Source organism: Porites lutea, chromosome 1, assembly GCF_958299795.1.
Source record: "Porites lutea chromosome 1, jaPorLute2.1, whole genome shotgun sequence".
Classification (NCBI taxonomy): domain Eukaryota; kingdom Metazoa; phylum Cnidaria; class Anthozoa; order Scleractinia; family Poritidae; genus Porites; species Porites lutea.
Genome location: NC_133201.1, coordinates 2,265,201 through 2,283,689, shown reverse-complemented (window position 1 = coordinate 2,283,689; position 18,489 = coordinate 2,265,201). Strand labels below are relative to the sequence as shown.

The 18,489-nt window shown below is 38.9% G+C and overlaps 2 protein-coding genes across 3 annotated transcripts in view; one reads left to right on the top strand and one right to left on the bottom strand.

Annotated features, from left to right (window-relative positions):
* Positions 1 to 6,231: 6,231 nt before the first annotated feature.
* LOC140942104 (uncharacterized) lies at positions 6,232 to 11,306 on the bottom strand. Its single transcript, XM_073391086.1, has 3 exons — positions 11,101 to 11,306; positions 8,976 to 9,135; positions 6,232 to 7,993 (listed from the first exon to the last, which is right to left on the bottom strand). Exons 1-3 carry the CDS (start codon positions 11,191 to 11,193, stop codon positions 6,750 to 6,752), a joined length of 1,497 nt encoding a protein of 498 aa, XP_073247187.1. The 5' UTR covers positions 11,194 to 11,306; the 3' UTR covers positions 6,232 to 6,749.
* A 2,108-nt stretch (positions 11,307 to 13,414) lies between these two features.
* LOC140942088 (claudin domain-containing protein 2-like) overlaps positions 13,415 to 18,489 on the top strand; it is a 6,094-nt gene continuing 1,019 nt past the window's right edge. Inside the window, exons 1-3 of one of the 2 annotated variants that reach the window (XM_073391071.1) lie at positions 13,415 to 13,744; positions 16,207 to 16,347; positions 17,628 to 18,489. The exon at positions 17,628 to 18,489 is cut by the window's right edge and continues 1,019 nt beyond it. In XM_073391071.1, coding sequence (XP_073247172.1) covers positions 13,516 to 13,744; positions 16,207 to 16,347; positions 17,628 to 17,770 — 513 coding nt within the window. In that variant the 5' untranslated portion in view covers positions 13,415 to 13,515 and the 3' untranslated portion in view covers positions 17,771 to 18,489. Of the gene's footprint in view, positions 13,745 to 13,949; positions 14,385 to 16,206; positions 16,348 to 17,627 lie in introns of those variants that run through there. The other variant, XM_073391074.1, reaches the window with a different exon arrangement.

The window sequence follows — 18,489 nt, the reverse complement described above, 5'->3', positions numbered from 1 at the left end:
TCACTAGAAAAAAAAGTGAGAAAAAAATGAGAAAATTCAAACAGGAAACTAATAAATTTTGTTATTTACAGCGTAAAAGTCGTCTTTCAGGGAAAAAAGCAACTAGAAGTAGGTTTAAATCAATTTTCACACTATTTGTTCTTGTTCACAGATTTGCACCTTAATCTGTTCACATTACTTCCCCTTAAGACTTCGTCAAATCCATAACATCTGTATGTAAATTTCCATTTTGACAAAGTTTTTTTTTAAGTGTCCATTAGAGATCGAAAGGACCAGCATCTTGGTTTTGTGACTGGCCAAACTGGAAATATGAATGCATAACGTGAAAGACTAGAGCAATTTCAGTTATTTTTTCGAGGGAGAGATACCTTACTTAATTTTTCCCGAATTCACGATCATTCTACGGTTGACCAGACCAATTCTCGAGCATTTTCTGGGTGCATTTTAAAAATGTTTGCTGGAATTAACGGCGTGGCTGTAAGCGAGATGTTGGAAGGTCCAGCGTGCTTTCGTGAAAATCTCCATCCGACGTTCTGTATTTTCCAATAGCAAAGGTACAGCGCAGATTGCCTGTTCTGCAGGTTGACAACAGATCCGAAAGTGCTGAATTAAAAGTAGTGCAGAATGTACCTAGAGCTGCATTTGCATCACTGATCCATTCTGCGTTAGCAAGCGGGTTAACCTCTGGTATTAACTTCTCCACAATGAGCTCGTCTAGCTGTATTAGACTTTCTGGAGAACTCCTGCAAACGAAACAATTTTCGTTATACAGCCTGGCTGCTATCTCGTCAGATCAACCCCTGTGACAAGTCCAGCTTTTCGGGCCCAGGGGTGGGGAATTGTTTGAAGCAGCCCTGTGCCGGGGTTAGAGGGTGAGGCTAATCAAAAGCAACTTCTCTTTGATTTTGCCAATTATAGACCCCGTCTTAATCACTTTTGGGCAAATATGTAATTTTTGCAATCCCAACTTAGTCAATTTTTATTTATGTATCTACTTTATCAATCCTTTAAAAAGGTCATAGAAACATGACATAACAAGACAAATATCATCCCCAAGAGACTCTTAATTGAATTGTTCCTGTCACAACTAATTGGTTGGTGTACGTGTTTTGTTGTTAAAAGTTAGTCAAACTACTTGCATTCTTTACAGTGTTTAGAGCGGTTTTCATTTGAGTGTCGAAAAGTAATTGGTTTTGCACTTTCTACACGATGCGATTGGCTTAAAAGATTCGCGCCACCTTTTCATCCAATCAGAAGTAAAACCAAAGCCAATTGTGACGCGCTCGCATGCATTTTCCCGCGCTTTGCGTCAGCCACATGTAATTACTTCGAGTTTTGATTGGTTCAATGTATTGTCTGTGTCCTATGTGATTGGCCAGAGTAATTACTTTGGTTTTGGTTTTACGACACTCAAACGAAAACCACTCTATTATATTCACGGCTTTACTAAAATATTATCAGAAGTTTGCAGGCTACGCCTGAACATTAATTATTGGCTGATTAAGAACAACATAAGAATAACACCATCAAATTTACGCGAGAATGAAAGAGGTCGGTAGTGTAACATCAAGTGACTGAGATCAATCATGCAAAACAGCGAGGCTGAGCATAGAACCCTGTAAAAACTAAAACTGCCGTACAGGCGGGAGTATATAAATGTTCACTACCCTTCATTTGTTTCTCATATGGCGTATACTTAAGCGTCTTAGTAACATGTTATGCATATAGAGGGAACATTGTATATAATACCCACATAAGAGAAGACTCTTGGATTAACACACAAGACCGCGTGCTTCGAACAGAACCTGAACCAGATCCTTTCAAAGTACATACCAGTCGCTGAGGAGTCATACCCATTTTTGGTTCGTGATAAAAGCAACATCTACGTGTTCAGGCAATCCGCAGAGTTGAAATGTACTTTTGTAAGATTGTAACAAACACTAAAATCAAGCACACCCGCAATCACAGCAACCGCTGGTTCAATACTTGAATTTGAAATGAGCAAAGGACAAAGGACGGTTTGTTTATCACATGCATTTGTCACATCACCGCGGCGCAAAGTCAGGATATCAGTCGCGCGCGACATCTCAGAAACATATCTTATTGGTACGTAATCTCCAGGGTACTAATTTCGAGTCTGGTTAATGAGTGTACCTTAGTGCCAACCGTTTTTCGATGGTATAAAAAAATGGAATTCAAACTTCATTTTTATTTTTCGTTTTTCTTCGGCCTTGTAAAATGGAATTCCATTTCCATTTCTATTTTTCGTTTTTAGTCTACTTGTGACATTGAAAAACGGATTTGAATTTCGTTTTTCGTTTTCGCCGCACTTTGAAAAGGGGATTTGAATTTCGGTTTTTGTCTTTCGTAATCTCATCACTTTGAAAAACGGATTTGAATTTCGTTCTTCGTGTTTCGTTTTCGCATCACTTTGGATAACGGATTTGCATTTCGTTTTTCGTGTTTGCATTGCTTGTTATTGAAAAACAGGGAGTTTCGTTTGTCATTTTTGCATGAATTTGACAAGTGGATTAATACACTAGTCATTTAAAACTCCGGCCCCCCCTCCCCCTAAGGGGTTGACCGGGGTAATGAGGGGCCTTTCACTTCATAATCACCCCATTTTTATTCCCCAGTAGGCGGGGGATACGCTAGAAATCCCGGTCTTTGCCTCCCTGACCGGGGAATAAGCAAGGCAGTCACTCTGTGGTAAGCGTTTCCATTTTCGCGACGCGTAGTAATTTTACATACATTTGTATCGCTTCTCGCAGCTGAAGAAATACATGTATGCTTTGTAAAGTGTCTTTTGACGCGGCTTACATAAGACACGTCTTAAATAAGACACAAACTGTACCATTTATACGAGCATATAGGGAGTGTCTTAGCTGAGTCCCGTTTTATTCAAGTCTTGAACACTTGTTTTGTGCCACTTATAGGAGAAGTTAACTAGACGCGTCTTATTTTTCCCCGTTCAAGTGGCCCAATTGTTTAATAACTTATGATGTAGTAATTTGTGGTATCGTAGAAATGACGACAAGAAAGACACTTTGCAAAGATTGAGTCATTCTACAAAAACTCCAGAAGACTGTGAAACTTGATTTGCAATTTTTTGTTATCTCGCCTTATTTTTGTGACTTCAAGTTGTAAAGTGTTCAAATGTTCGTCATTTTCCTTCTCCATCGAGTATATGCAAGTGTTGCGGCTGCGTGTTTTTTCGCGGCTATCATCATATCATTTGTCAACCATTGTTAAAAAAGGGAGTACCGTGTGTGTCTAAGACATATCATTGGGGGGCGGGGGGGGGGGGGGGGAGAGTACTACTCACTTTGGCCCCGGAGAGAGGAAAATTCACTTACTTTCTGTTACATAAAAAGTGAATGCCCCGGTCATCCCCGAGGGGGTGACCGGGGCTTCAAATGACTGGACTGGTGCAGTGATCCGTTTTTCAAGTCATGCAAAAATGACAAACGAAATTCAGATCTGTTTTTCAAAGTGATGAGAAAACGAGAAACGAAATTCAAATCCGTTTTTCAAAGTAATGCGAAAAAGAAAATCGAATTTCATATCCGTTTTTCAAAGTGATGCGAAAACGAAAAACGAAATACGAAGTTCAAAACCGTTTTTCAAAGTTAGGCGAAAACGAAAAACAAAAAGCAAAATTCAAATCTGTTTTTCAATGTCATGCGAAAACGAAAAATGGATGTGGCACTTGAATTCCTTTTTCCCGTGCTATCGAAAAACGGTTGGCACTAAGGTACACGCATTCTAGTTATTTTGCTGTTTTTTATTTTCGCAAATTCAAAATGCAAATATGAAAAAAGGGTATTAAAGCTCGCGATTCGAGCATTCTCAGCTTCATTTTCTTTATCAAAAAGTCTAAACTTTTAAAAATTTCTAGATAAACTGGAACAAGCAAAAGGCATACAGACAAACCCTGTTAATACGGACACTGAAGGGTCCCAGAGTAATGTATGGTACATATAACTCACCTTCATGTCACAGGTAGTGATTAAAGAAACCAAAACCGGGCTTCTGACTGTTAGTTTATCGACCAAACGGACGCGGGTATTCGCGACTGGGATTAGCGCGACCCTTCTTTCTGCCATTTTATCTATAAAACTCACATGAGCACGGCGACAAATTAGGTCCACACAACTCAGACCAAGAGGGCGAACAGGGTAGTCGTCTTTTGAAAGACAATGGACGTAAAGCAGTGGTGAATTGGTCAAAGATTTTGAAGACTCGCCAGCAACCGAAACAAAGGACGCCACCCCGCCATGTTGACTTGTCCAGTGTAAGCGTCCGAACCAAATGATGACGTCACCAAAATTTTGATATATTAGTGTGAAACGCAATGCATTGTGGGAAGAAGTTCACTCCTCCTCTAGGGGTGATGAATGGTCCATTAAAATTTTTAACTGCTCGCAAGATTTTACCTTTGCTCGATTTGCCTGCAAAATTTAAACGAGTGCTCAGTCACTAATTACACCTTATCTAACTAACGGTCTTATCTCTCGGGGCAACGCGTGTAAAACTTTCCTTGACCAAATTCTTGTCCTTCAAAAACGCGCACTGCGTTTTTTTTTTTTTTTTGCTGAAACAAACGACCAAGCAATACCTTTTTTTGTCAATGCAAAAATTCTACCTTTACGGTCTCTATATTATAAATCCGTTTGTAGTCTTATGTATGATGTAAATAAAAACACTGCTCCAGATAATATTTTCAAACTCTTCTCCTCAATTTCTAGTGTTCATACTGTTCACACTTACAACACACGTGCCTCAACCTCTTAACCTTTTTATACTAAAGAATCTCGACTCAATGTCAAACGAAATGCTTTTTCGCGCGTTGGGGTCAAAATTTGGAATGGGATACCTTAAATTCTTAAAGAAAGACCGAAAAAAGCTTTTAAAAGAAAAAAAATGCAGTGCTACTCGGCATCCTTCAAACTGAAGACTCCTATATTGATTTGGATACGATTATTATGATTATTGTGTACTCCTTTATTTTCATTTTATTTTTTAAAATTTCACTTAAAATATTGTCCTTGCTTTTGAGCAGAATAGTATTTATCTACTGTAAAATATATATACTTATATAACGTCTAATTTCTTTGTATTTGTCTAGTTTGTAGTAAATTATGGTGGGGGGCAGTCATCACGTAAATATTGAATAAAGAAGGGGGGTCACTTGCTATTTACATGGTCTACAGGGGCGGACCTTACAGAAATTTTGATCTTTCCAACATATTTTTCCCTCCCCCCTCCCCTTCTACATAAATAATGACCGGTCCCTAAAGTCTTTGCATTTTGGGTGCCCCTCCCCCCTATGCTCGATGTAATTTTCGTTGGAAATGTTCCACAGCCCCCCCTAAATCATAGTAGGGGAAAAGAGTGACACCCCCCCCCCCCCCCCCTCAAAATCATCATAGCCCACCCTCTAGGTAAATTATGAAAGCTCCCTTGCGAGAGGTTCGACTGTATGGGCAAACCGCCGAAACCGGCCGGTTCACGGTTTGGGCAATTTTGTTGCCAAAAGTTTCTCGATCCATGCAAATTACGCATAACTCTTTTCGTCGCGCTTGTTCATAATTTGGTGCCTGATCATTGGACTGCTCGTCACTCACGACTAAATCGGGAACGGTCAGTGTTTTTAAAAGAAGTCCATTTCGACGTAGTCGGCTACACAGCCGTTTTTAGTGTCGTTACGCAACGCTCCTCCCCACTAGTTAGTGGGGAGGAGTGTTGCGTGACGACAATAAAAACGGCTGTGTAGCAGACTAATTTCGGCGCTCATCGCAAGAAACACATTTAGATTTTAAGTGTTGAAGATCAACGCAATTAAGATGCAAAAATATTCAACAACGCTCTCTTTCGTACGCTCTTCGTTCATGAAGGCTTGCGATGAAAAGCAGATGTGCACAAGCGTAACAGCGTTTTGGTTCCATTTTCTTCTGGCTTTCACAGGTTACAAACTGAATGCAAAATGTTGCTGACGGGTTGAATTTTTATAGCCTTGGGTAAGTGTGCCTGTTTGGGGATGTTCTTGAATTTTGCATTTCGTGACCAAAAAAAAGACACGCAAAAATATCTGCTCTTTCTGAGTGCCCGGGGATGGGGAAGTAGACCACCAAGAGAGAAAAAAATTGAAAATCCCCCTGGGGTATGCCCTCGGGGGGGGGGGGGGGCACGCTAAGAGGTCAAATTGAATCATGCATAACATCATCAAAATTTCCTTCCCGAAAACTTTCACAATCACACTGATCACTTAATGGATGAAACGACATGACTTACATCATAACGACAACTATTTCAAGCAGCTTCACAATCCCACCAAAATGGTCTGGCTGAATTAAGCTAACTACTGTGGATTAAAACTAGAAAACATTAATTTGTTTTGGAAGCACAATTTGTGTCTTTGTGCGGGAACTAAGAATGTCTTTTCTCTTCCTTGAAATTTTCCTTGCTTTTTGTAGTTATTTAACATTGATAGTTTCTGGTGGGGCTTATAAACTGGAAAATATTTGTAATATCCACAAGAATGATGCCGTTTTCTAGTCCATCTTTGCTCCTAGCACAGATGAATACTCATAAAATTATATACCTCTCAATCATTGCCAGTAGTAGATCAATAATTTAGATAATTTAAGTAATGATGAATAATCCCTCAAGATTCAATATATTGGTCCCTTCATATGAAATCATTAATCAGTTGCTTGTGCATGTAGCCCAGTGCAACATCAATGAGGTCAGTTGCCTTGTAAACCATTGTATGTTTGTATCAAAGCCAAACTACCGTTTGTCAGGGTATAAACGACGATCGGTTTCTCCTTATCAAATGACCACAATCTGAATTGTATGGCAGAGAAAATAGCTATGGCAGACAAGAAGAAGGCAAGCACTGCTTGCCATGGGCGTGATCCGGCTTTTTGCTCTTGAAGAAACTGCATCAGTTTATCCCAGTATTGTTCCTGACGTGTTGTACGCTGTCGACTGACCTGGCGCACCAAACGATTCCAAAGATAATCCACATCAACATTGCCAAGGGAGATTATGGGAAAGAGAAGAAAACCTATTAAAAGAACAGTGTGTTCATACTGAAACAAAGCCAGAGGTTCAGTTTTAACAATCCAAATATGTAACTCTAGAAGAAGACAAACTGTGCAGAGAATGAGATTAAGTGCAATCCACCCAGAGGCAAATTCACGAAAAATGTGATGTGCATCAAAGGCTTCTGCCAAACGAGCTCTGCACAAGTCTGTATTTTCGATGTTGTGACGCAAAAACTTGGTGACTAATCGATTCTCTGACTCGTAACTACAACGTAAAAGGTAGACCAGGTAACAGAAGCCACCAAAGTTGATGTAGCCTTCAACGACAGCAAATGCATGCAGAGGAACCAAGGAGTTAAGTCCTGATTGTGTTTCATTCCTTACCAACGGCGATACCAAAACTGGGTCAAAAAATGCTGCGGCTATCTTGAAACACTGGCTACAGATGATGGCAACACTGGCAAGGAAAAGAGCATATCCCGCAAACTGCTTCTCCTTCATGTTGACGAACCGCAACCTGTGCACGACAAATTCAATAGCCAGGGCATTTGACCAGCTTCCCATGAACACAGTCGGCCATGTTGTGTGGATGACAGAGATTAGGCAGGTAAAGGGACCGATATACAGAAGGAGAAACATGCCAATCCACGCCATTACATGAACAATATCACAGCTGTCACTCTGGTATCTAGTTATCAGCAGTATAATGCTTGTCATTGTGATTCCTGTGATGAGAAGTAGCCAAATTAAAGACAAAAAGCCACTTCCACAGTGATTAAAGAATACCGATCCAATGCCGCGATCAGTAACCTCAGTGGGTACTCCTCTATGATTCCACATTAAGCTATCACACACTTTGCAGGCGCCCTCAGTGTAGCGGTAGGTATTGCTCTTGTTTGCCTTTTTACATTTGGCACATATCTTTGGGCGTACAAGTCGACCTGAAATTTAAGCCAAATAGTGGTAAATGTTGTTGTGTATTGGGCACAGTAATCCTGCAGTTAAGGTAGAGTTTAGTCTCTCTGCACCCACCTCTGTGAAACAGACATCTAGAGTTTGTCCCTGCCTTTCTTTACTCCCTTTATTTGACTCTCTATAGGATGGACATCATTCTAAGACATACACTTAGTGCTAGTCCCAAGGAAGTCCGTATTAGAGTTGACTCTACACTCATAACCAGAGTGTTTGAGTAGCAATATAAAAAGCAAGGAATATTTTTTTAGTGATTAATCATTGACGTCACCATTGGGCACAAGGGGAATGAAGTACAAGTGATGAATTTGATAAAGCAAAAATAAATATAATTTTCTAGCAATTTTATAACATTAAAGCTTATCCCGGGGGGGGGGGGGGGGGGGGGCACTTGGGTATTTTTTGGGTGGGTATGTGCCGCCCGAGACTCCAAATTGGCACCCCGTTCTAAAAACAAATTCCCCTAAAACTGATACCCCCTTCTAGAAATGGGCCGATTTTTTATACCCCATTCTAGAATTGGCCCTAAAACTGATACCCCGTTCTAGAAATGGGCCAATTTTTTATACTCCGTTCTAGAAAGTTTGTAAATTGAAATAGCCCTGTTTTTTAAAAAAGATATTTCTTTATTTGTTCCACTTATACATGAAATAAATGCTTCTTCATAATCAGCAACAATTTTAAGCGGAAGATAAAGCCGTGATCCCCAATTTTTTATATCCCGTTCTAGAAAACGCCTCTGAAATGGATACCCCGTTCTAAATCAGGAGCTTCAAAATCACGACCCCGTTGGGCGGCACATACCCATATAGGTAATGTATGGGAGTACCCCCCCCCCCCACCCCGGGAAGCTTATACTACATGCAACACTCATTAAAGAAATTTCAACATGTTTTTTTCATCCCCACTTCCTGTACTGAGGTTTATATCATACTACTAGCTGCTATGTACCTGAATGGTAAAGTCCCAGTGTCTTTAAGTAGAACCACAGTAGAAATGGCCATTTGTGTGTTGCTTCACCTTCTCGTAAGTAGGGCAGCTTCACAGAGACAGAGTCCAATCCAGCATCCTGCACATTTAAGGTGTGCCCGTAAGAAGCAAAATGAGTCATCTACAAAATTAAATACAAGGCAAAATTAATGGAATAGCTTGCAGTACAAACCAATCAAAACAGGCCCCTGCTAGAGTACAATTCCAACATCAAGCAAAAATAATCACCGCAGCCTTGAAACAGCAGCAACATAGGAAAAAAATAAATGGTGACAATGACAATACAATATTAAAAACTCCTCAATTACCCTGCGTAGTAAGCGTTCCCACTGGAGTTAATATGTGAAAGCTCATCACAGCTTGTGTGCATTAAAACAACCAGAAACGCTTACGCTTACTATGCAGGCTGGTTGATGCTGGTCCTTGATTTGTGAAACAATGGGTTGAGATTGACTGGCAATGGAAACAATATTTCACGGAGCATGACAAGACCTGGGACATCAAGAAATATCAAGGAGTCTATCATTCACATCAGATCCCAGACTGTATTTCTATGAGCAAAAAAGAGCTAAAATGCTGAGGTCGCTTGCCAACACTTAAACATTTGCTTTATACAGGGAGCCACGGACTGAAAATGGATATAGATTTTGCCCATTAAGTGGGGTATGGTTTTCAATGTAGTCACAAGAGTGTATAAAGGTATTTGTACCTGAAATGATTTTCAGTGTAACAACTACTACTACAAGAATCCTTAAAAAAATAAAAATGCCCAGTTCTCTAGGGCAAGGTAATGGGAAGATGCAAACAGAGTACAACTACTTTGAAATTAGCTCGGTCTGTAAACATGTGGGGATTTTAGAGGGGAGGTCTGAGAAAGGTGTGGAAAATGGCACATTGTGGTCTGAAATGGGACCACAATTTAGAGAACTGGGTGAACTATCCTCCTCCCCCCACCCCACCCTAGGAACAATTAGTTGAAAGCTTAGGTAGTTATTAACTTTTGTTTCTAATTTAAAATCTTAATGTTATCTAAAGAAATTGAATGCCCTTTCAGTTGAACTGGATTGGATATAGACTTAGGTAGGTTTCATGAACTGTTAGTAAAGACTGTGAGATGAGCTCCAAATCACATCTGCAAATCAGGAGGTTAAAAAAAATTATAAGTATTTCTAGTCTCCTTTGACAGCTGCTAGCCTTGAAAATAATTTACCATGTCTAAATTCATAATAATAATATTCTAAGAGCTAAATGTCTACCTCAATGAATAAGATGGAGAAGATATTTTCCCAGATTTTATAGCCATTCCTTATAAGGAAAATATCTGAGCCTTTAATTTGTTGAGCAATGACACATTGTCATAAGAGCTAGTTCGAAGGTGGGGTGATTTAGAAATAGATGCAACAAAAATCAGCGCAATTTAAAAAGTTGCCACTTTGAAAAACTAGAAGCTAGGGACATTTTGGAAGCTTTATTTTTAAATTACTTATTTGTAGAGTACGTCACATTTTGAACGTAGGGAAAGATGCATGACCTCTACTCTAAACATAGAATTTTGATTGTTAATACGTATTTAACCTTAAACGTCCACTTTCCTTTCTTTCGCTCTATTTAGATTTGTCCGACATTTTTCCGAGACTAAATTAAGACTTTTAAACTCTGTTCGTGTACGTCAGCGCCCAAGCCGATTCGCCGCCTTCTTACTAATCATAAAAGGTCTCGAAAACTCTAGAACTTGTTGTGCAGTTCTTAGCTATTCGTGCACGAACAATTACATTTCGACATAACCTTAATTTTTCACGGGTTTTGCCAAATTTCTTAAAAATAAATGATAGAACAAAGATAGCAACTCCGTAGTCTACTTATTGAAGTAATAATGCCCTGCAAATACGGGTCATTATACTTCGGGAACTTAGAGGTACGTGCCTTGCTGAAAGGCAGAATAAAACGACATATATTTTCTGTTTTTAAACCGTAATTTGTTGGATATTTCATTTGAATTGCGACTACCTAACCCTTTTAAGAGGAAACCAAACGCTCGGAGGTTATTAAAAGTACGTAACAGATTAATGCGAGGCTCAAATCTAACCTTTTCATTTTTGGATAGGAGACGTGCACATTCTCCAGAAGACATCGTCACCGAATAACTGCTGTCTGGGTTACTGAATCCTCTTCCATTCATCTTTATTGTCACGGTAGAAGACTAAGCACTAATGATTTGCGGAGAACGGAGTGATGGTACGAAAGTAAAGTTGCGATTAAGCTTGCCACTTACGAGATTTTCCCTCTGTGTAAAAGTCTACGCAGGCTATGTTCGTACGGCTATCAACTCCCTCGTTACGCAAGGATTTTATATACTCTTGCGTTACACAACAAAATGTCAATGCAGAAGACATGAAAGGTGAGCGCGTTTTCACGTACTGCGCGCGCTTTGTGAAAAGCAAAAAAAGAAGAAAAGTTGGCTTACCTATAACGCGAGTTTCACAATTCATAAAACGGTTACCAGCAGTTAAAAAACTCGAAAAGAGAGAAAAATGCAAAACCGCTTTCATAACCTTTACTTTTTTTGTATTTTGAATTGCGAAAAAAATCTGCCAAGAGAACCCTGCATGCAGTGATATATTACGTAGGTGTTAGATTCCCAAATCCCAAGTGGGCGTAATGCACCTATCAATGTAAACCCCGTGGGGGGGGGAGTGCGGGCAAGGGGTGGGGATTTGACAAATTTTAAAATTTTTCGATCAAATTCCCCAGGGTGGGAAACGAAAGGTCAATCAAAAGTGTCAAAAAAGCCCCCACCCCAGGGGAAAAAATCTAAACAAACAATGCTATAATACTATATAAAACGAATAAAAGAACATTTCAAACACGTTGTTTCTACTTTTATTTACGGTTAACGGAAGCTCCATTAAATTACTCGCTGTAATTAAGTATTTTCTCTCTCCACTAGCATCTCTTATCTTGAACAACAAAATCACTCCAGGAAGATTGACCGTGCTATATAATATTAATAAAACGTAAAATGCTTTATAAAATCTGCTCAACATGTCGGAACAAGTCGGATCAGTGACCCATAAAAAATCCTCTGACTTTCATGGTGGAATTCGATTTCAATCGAGTTTTACAATCAGATGGGAACTTGAAGATAAAAACTTCCTCAAAATAGACATTATCTGTTTAGATGACAGTTTAAAGTATCGGATTATGGCGATTAAAACAAATGAAAACTTCATACCTTTCTCCAACAACGTGACTTTCAGGAAGCCTCGAGGGACGGACTTGGAAACTGCTTCTGAATTGATACCAGGCTTCTGTCGGTCAAAGTCAAATGTCCCGACCCCGGGGTCGCTTCACACGATCAAAAGCCCGACAGCGGGGATAGTCCCAGGCATCAAATCCCCTCCCCTTGCCCGCACTCCCCCCCCCACGGGGTTTACATTGATAGGTGCATAATCGATCGAAAATGTCCCAAGGAAAACTTTTCTGTCTGTAAATATATTTTAAAAATAACTTACCGAACTTCTTCCCGTTTGGTTCATGAAAAGTGGCCAGTACATAGTGCAGATGAGGTAAAGGCGTCCAAAAAAAGCTTACAGCTCATTTCCTGAAAAAAAAACGGAAACAAATGCTTCGGGGGGGGGGGGGGGGGAGCGTGGTGTTTTAGGGGGCACGTGCCACGTTTTCGTGCCACACGTGGCGTCAAATGTTGGGTAACACAGTAACCGGACTAATGGGGATTGGAGAGTTGCAGAAAATGTAATGATGCTAGCCTTGGTAGGGGAAAAAAAATCCATATATGCTTTATTTAACATATTTTGTAAACGCTAACTTTAAAATCAGCAAAAAGCTCACGCAGACCCCTTAACTTCTGTGAACTCCTGGAACATGATCTTAGTCCCTCTCTCACTCTCATTTGCATGATCAGCTCCTGACATGACCATGCCTTTCTCATGCTCGAAGACTCTGGGGTAGCCGATTTGCAGTGACGAACTATCTCATCAAAGACCTCTCGCCCGAGAAAACCGAGTCGTCTCGACTGGCTACCCATAGGTCCTATCCAAAAGCAAAGCTATAAATATAAAGCTTATTTTATTTAAGTGAAAAAATAGAATATTTATATTTCAATTACATTGCAACTAACTTCACCAGGTAATATTTTTACCAGTAGTTCTCCTGCAGGAGCCCATTCCGTTACCCATTTTGGGACGCGCGGATATGCGGTGGAAGGAGTGTCTTTGTCCAAATTGTGCTCAGGGATTTTTGACCCCCTAAGAACGATCAAAATCTTAGCTTTTACATATAGAACACTTTTTTCACAGCAGAACACATTGCTCCTCGCGCGCCCTCGTTGCCTGCGTGGAGAACGCGCGAAACATTCATACCCATAACACTTTGCGAGAAGTAGTTTACGCCGCTTCGGCTTGGAGTGAGTAGCCTTGAATTTTATCAACAGTTGAACCTCGAAAACACTGGGCTGTTCTGTCATCAAAAAGAACCCTTAATCATGATCAAAGTCATCACTGCCATCGTCTGCGCTTTTGCAGCGATGCTGATGATTATTCTAAGCGTAGCCACGACGTACTGGCTTCAGTGGGTGATAGTTTCTGAGGGTCACAACATCACACATTATCGAGGACTTTTCAAGCATTGCTGGGAATCTCGAGATAATGTCACGAATGAGCTCATCAAAGAGGATTCTGGCTGTACGGGAGAATACACAGATTTCAAAGCAGGTACAGATTTTGTTATAAAACATGTACGTGTTTGCAGTCGTTGAAAATGAGCGTGGGAAATTTAGCTATGGGGCTGACAGTACATTTGAGCTTATGTCGGATAAACTGAAAGACGCTGTCTTGTGAAGTGCTCATAAAAATTCTGTTTCTCGTGATTTACACTATTTGTTATAGTTCGAACAATTAACTTGATTATCTAGAGTATTTTACAGACATTGTACATAAAGTTAATGAACCATTGCACGGCAACGTGAATATTCTTTTCTTCAGACTGCAGAACAGAAATGGTAAATATGCATAATTATGAGGCATTTTGGTCTAAATTCCTCACGAATTAATTGGCGCACCCATCTCACGAAACAACAAGCGAAAGTTGAAAAACAACGCAAGAAAAAATTGTAAACTTAATAAGGCATGATCAAAGTTATAACAAGTTTTGTAAGCTGCTTAGCGGCGATCTTGCTTGGGGTTTTGGCGTTGGCGACGGATTTTTGGCGTGTTTCGTGGAGGGAAGCCAAAGAAATCTCGGGGGTCCAATTTAATCATGAAGGATTATTTCACACTTGCCATGAAACTAGCATCAACAACACTGTAGTCGCTGCTGACAGCTGCACAGATTTACATGGTGAAGGGAGACCAGGTATACATTCACTGAAAAAAATGTACAAAAATCTCATTCTTTACAAGGAAACATTTCATGTTTTATGTAAGCTTATGTGTTAATGATTCAACTTACAACTGATGTTGTGTCTGTTTATAACCCTCGAGGTACTAAAATTGGTTGTGGGATAGGTTACAGGACATGAGCTCCTTGAAAAGTTACATATTAAGTACCACTGTACAAGATTAATAACACCGTGCTTCATATGTGAAAATATTGTCATAAAGTGTATTCCAAATTCGAAGAGTTTTGGTTTCAAGTATTCTTTCTAGAATACCACACATCATTGTACTTCTGCTTAAAAACAGTATTTTGGTGCATAGGTTTATGTAACGTACAAGCATTGCGAACACAGAAACTCGTCAACAATATTTTTTCTTTGAAAAAAAGTCAGTAAGACAGATGCGAAATCACAAATGTGCAATGTCAGAAGGCCCCCTTGTGTTGTATGTATATCAATTTTTAATTTGTGGCATAGAAAGTGCTTCATTTATATCACTACATTCAGAGGCCTAATTACCAAAACTATGTCAATAAATTAGGAGCAAAATCATTCTTTCATGTTGCGAGCTGACTTTTCTTTTTTGTCCAAAAAAAAATTAAGTCAGTTTCTTATGTATAAAAGCAACTTTTGATCATTTAAGACAACAATATTGGACTTAATAGCAGTGAAGCAATAATAATAATGAATAAAAAATATTATTATTGTTTAAAGATGACTAGTGGATTTTGCTATTGGGCTAGTGAATTCTGTTTTTTACTTGCCCAATGGGCAAGTCATTTTTTTGGGAAATTCAAATTACAGAATAATAAATCAATCCTGCTCATCAAAATATTTTGTTCAGACTTGTTAAAATGACTTTTGAGGTAGTACATGCTAACAACAGCATGCCTGAATGGTAAGCTGTAAAACTGACTTTCTTTGCACCCTGCAAAATTAAAAAAGAAATTCAAAATTTTATTAAATGTACAAACCTGAAAAATTAGTAACACCGTGTTGAAAAACTGGTGGAGAAGATTTAAAGTCAATGGTTACATCATCATCATCATCATCAATCTTTATTTATACACGAAATCGTATCATTTTACATGGTCTTCCTAGGAATTGTGTTTAAAACTAGACCTAAAATACTAAGACTAAAAGACTAAGGAACTATTGACTATAATGTTAAAAATACAAAAACTTACATTATGAATAATAAGAGTTACAATGGGTCATGGTGTATTAGAAAAATCTTTCCCATGAATTGAAGTTTTAAAAACATTTAAACTAGGCAGTTTTCTAATCTCTGAGGGAATCTTGTTCCACAGAACAGATCCTCTGTAGTGTAGGCTCCTTTTTGCAGACTCAGTTTTGGGTCTGGGGACATAATAATTTAACTCAGAATTTCTAAGATTGTGTGAATGTACATTTGAGGTGTTGGTAAAGATCCACCTCAGATACGATGGGGAAAGATTATTATGGATTTTATACATTGTCACAGCCAACTGTTTAAGTCTTGCATATTCTAGCCTTTCCCAGCCAAGCTCATCCAACAAAACACTTGAGCGAACGTCAATCTGGTTTTCACTAGATTGTAAATGTCGGAATCATAAGCGGAAATATCAAAAGAAAATGGAAACATTCTGATTCTTCCGACTCCGATTCTGTTGCGTTTATGACTCTGCTTAAGACTCTGATTTTTGGTTTTCACAAGGTCACAAACACTCTTGCCACTCCGCTTACAATTCTGACACTGACTCTGTTGCTAGTGAAAACCAGCCTTAAAAAAACTTGCAACAATGCCTCTTTTTTTTTCAGACTGGAATGGTGTAGTAATTGCATTTATGGTGTTGGGTCTCCTGTTCCACCTTGTTGCCTTCATCTTTGCTATTATAGCTGCATGTAGAAAAGGGCATCCATTCCCGTCATTCTGGGTGGCTGGACTCTTCTTTATTGCAGGTGAGTTTTCAGTGGGTTGAAAATGTTTGTGGAATTCACACCAGGGTCAAGAAATCCATCCAATATTAGTTAGCCTGTGAAAAAAGCCATCTCCTCTTGCTCCTTGCCAATATAGACATCTTGAAATGAAGATGTCTGCACCTCAGCGACAGAAATTCCATACTGACGACATGAAATCTGTCCAGAATTTTCATCAGGAGCTCTGATTGTTCGACATAGTAGTTATATTGATTTAGCTATTGTCTACAAATGACAGACATAAGACAAAAGGCCACAAAGGTCAAATGTAAATACGATGAATCTACTACAAAACATTCAATATTCGTAGAATACATTCTTCTTTAGAAGACGCATCTGAGTTTTTCTGAGGTTCGATCACAGAAGAACACAAAATTTTACCATGATAATTAACCAGCGGAAACCTAAAATTCCACAAATTCATATTTGGAACCCTATGACTACCTGTTAATTATGTAAACTTTGATTTATGTCATCAGTATTGAATTTCTGTCGTTGAAGCGCAGACGTCTTTCCTGTAAAAAGTCCCTAGTCACGAGAAGCGAGGAGAGATGGCTGTATTTGCTTGCTAAACGCCAGTTTTCTGTCTGTGATTTATGCCATACACAGCCAGGGGACTCATCATAGGTGGGAAATTATTTTGGATGGATTCAGCCTGCAAAGAAAGCGGTGTCTAGCCTGGGACTAGTGGATTCTGTTCTTAGCTTGCCCAATGGGCAAGTAAAGTGTTTTGGGGAATTAATATTACAGAAGAACTGTAATCAATCCTAATTATCAAAAAAATAATTCAGGCCAATTAAAATAACTCTTGACTTGGGCTAGTACATGTTAGCCACAGCTTGCCCAATTGGGCAAAAAACTAACTTCCTCTGCACCCTGTGGATTGCTCGTGTTTAGTGTTGTGATATGAAAGGATAAGACAATTCTTTGATGAGAAACTTGTGTAAATTTGTGTCTAAGGTTTTTCTAATTTAAATTTTAGACAAGAATACTGGTCAAAATTCATTCAAATTCACACTACTAAGGATGGAAACATCTTATTTGTCTGAGAGATTAGTTTCTTATCGTTAAGTGTGTCTTTGGCTTTAAAAGAAATTAGCCTCAGTGGGCATCATTGCCTTAAATAGTATTAATAATGATAACAAAAAAATTGCCTGGAAAATACAGCGGTGAAAAGTTTTTGGGAAACAATTTATTCCGCTCTATATATATTTCTTACCATTCTTTAATAATTTTATGTCAATGTTATTTTTTGTTTTCAGCAATAATGATCATCATTGCATTATTGGTTTACACATTCCATAACTGGAAATCTGACGTATTCTTTAGCTGGTCTTATGGTGGAGGATGGTCTACAGTGGCTTTATCCATTATAGCAGTGGTGTTAATAATGGCTGATCGCTGAGAATGGTTAAGAGCTCATCTGACAACAGAAATTCTCTTCATGTAAACATTGCACTTTTTTGGCCATAGTCTTTTTATTATTTATGTTTCAAGGGCTGCAGGACATAACTAGCTTTTTTGGATGTCACTTACGACATGCCATTAGTATTATTTTTTAGTGGAGATAGAGGCAGTTACTGGTTTATGAAAATTGCATCAAAGGCAAGATTTTGTAGTCTCTCTTCAGGTTAATTGACGGCATAAATTTTAGGCATAAAATGCAATTCTTGGTAAAAGAAAACGTTATAAGTTAAATTGACCCCATCAAGGCTGTGCTCTAAGAAAAATTGAAGGGAGCCCAGTGCTATGAAATCTAGGGTACCCAGCATATAATTGGAAGGAAAAAAACTAAGATTTTCCAAGAGCAAAAATTAGGTACCACAGGCCACTGAGCACTGCTAGAGTACAGCTCTGTCCATCCAACAGAGCAGTTATACCCTCAACCCTGTTGTCAATAGCACAAAAAGATACTTGAAGAGTAGGAAGAGACTCATCCAGCTTTGAGGAGTACATCTCAACAGAAATATTTTATGAAAGAAATGTCAGTGAGCTCATCTAACTTAACTTAAAAGAAAACCTCTCACTTTGACAGTCAAATGTTTAATCACCTTCTTCATTTTACAACTAAATGAAAGCCTGAAGGGTCTCAAATTACATTGGCCAAATATCCTCAGACTTTTC

Coding starts and splice junctions, on each gene's coding strand:
- LOC140942104 (XM_073391086.1), bottom strand. CDS start 11,193: ATGAATGGAAGAGGATTCAGTAACCCAGACAGCAGTTATTCGGTGACG. Junction 9,136..11,100: donor TCCTATCCAAAAATGAAAAG/GTTAGATTTGAG, acceptor TTAATTTTGTAG/ATGACTCATTTTGCTTCTTA. Junction 7,994..8,975: donor ACTGGGACTTTACCATTCAG/GTACATAGCAGC, acceptor CTTAAATTTCAG/GTCGACTTGTACGCCCAAAG.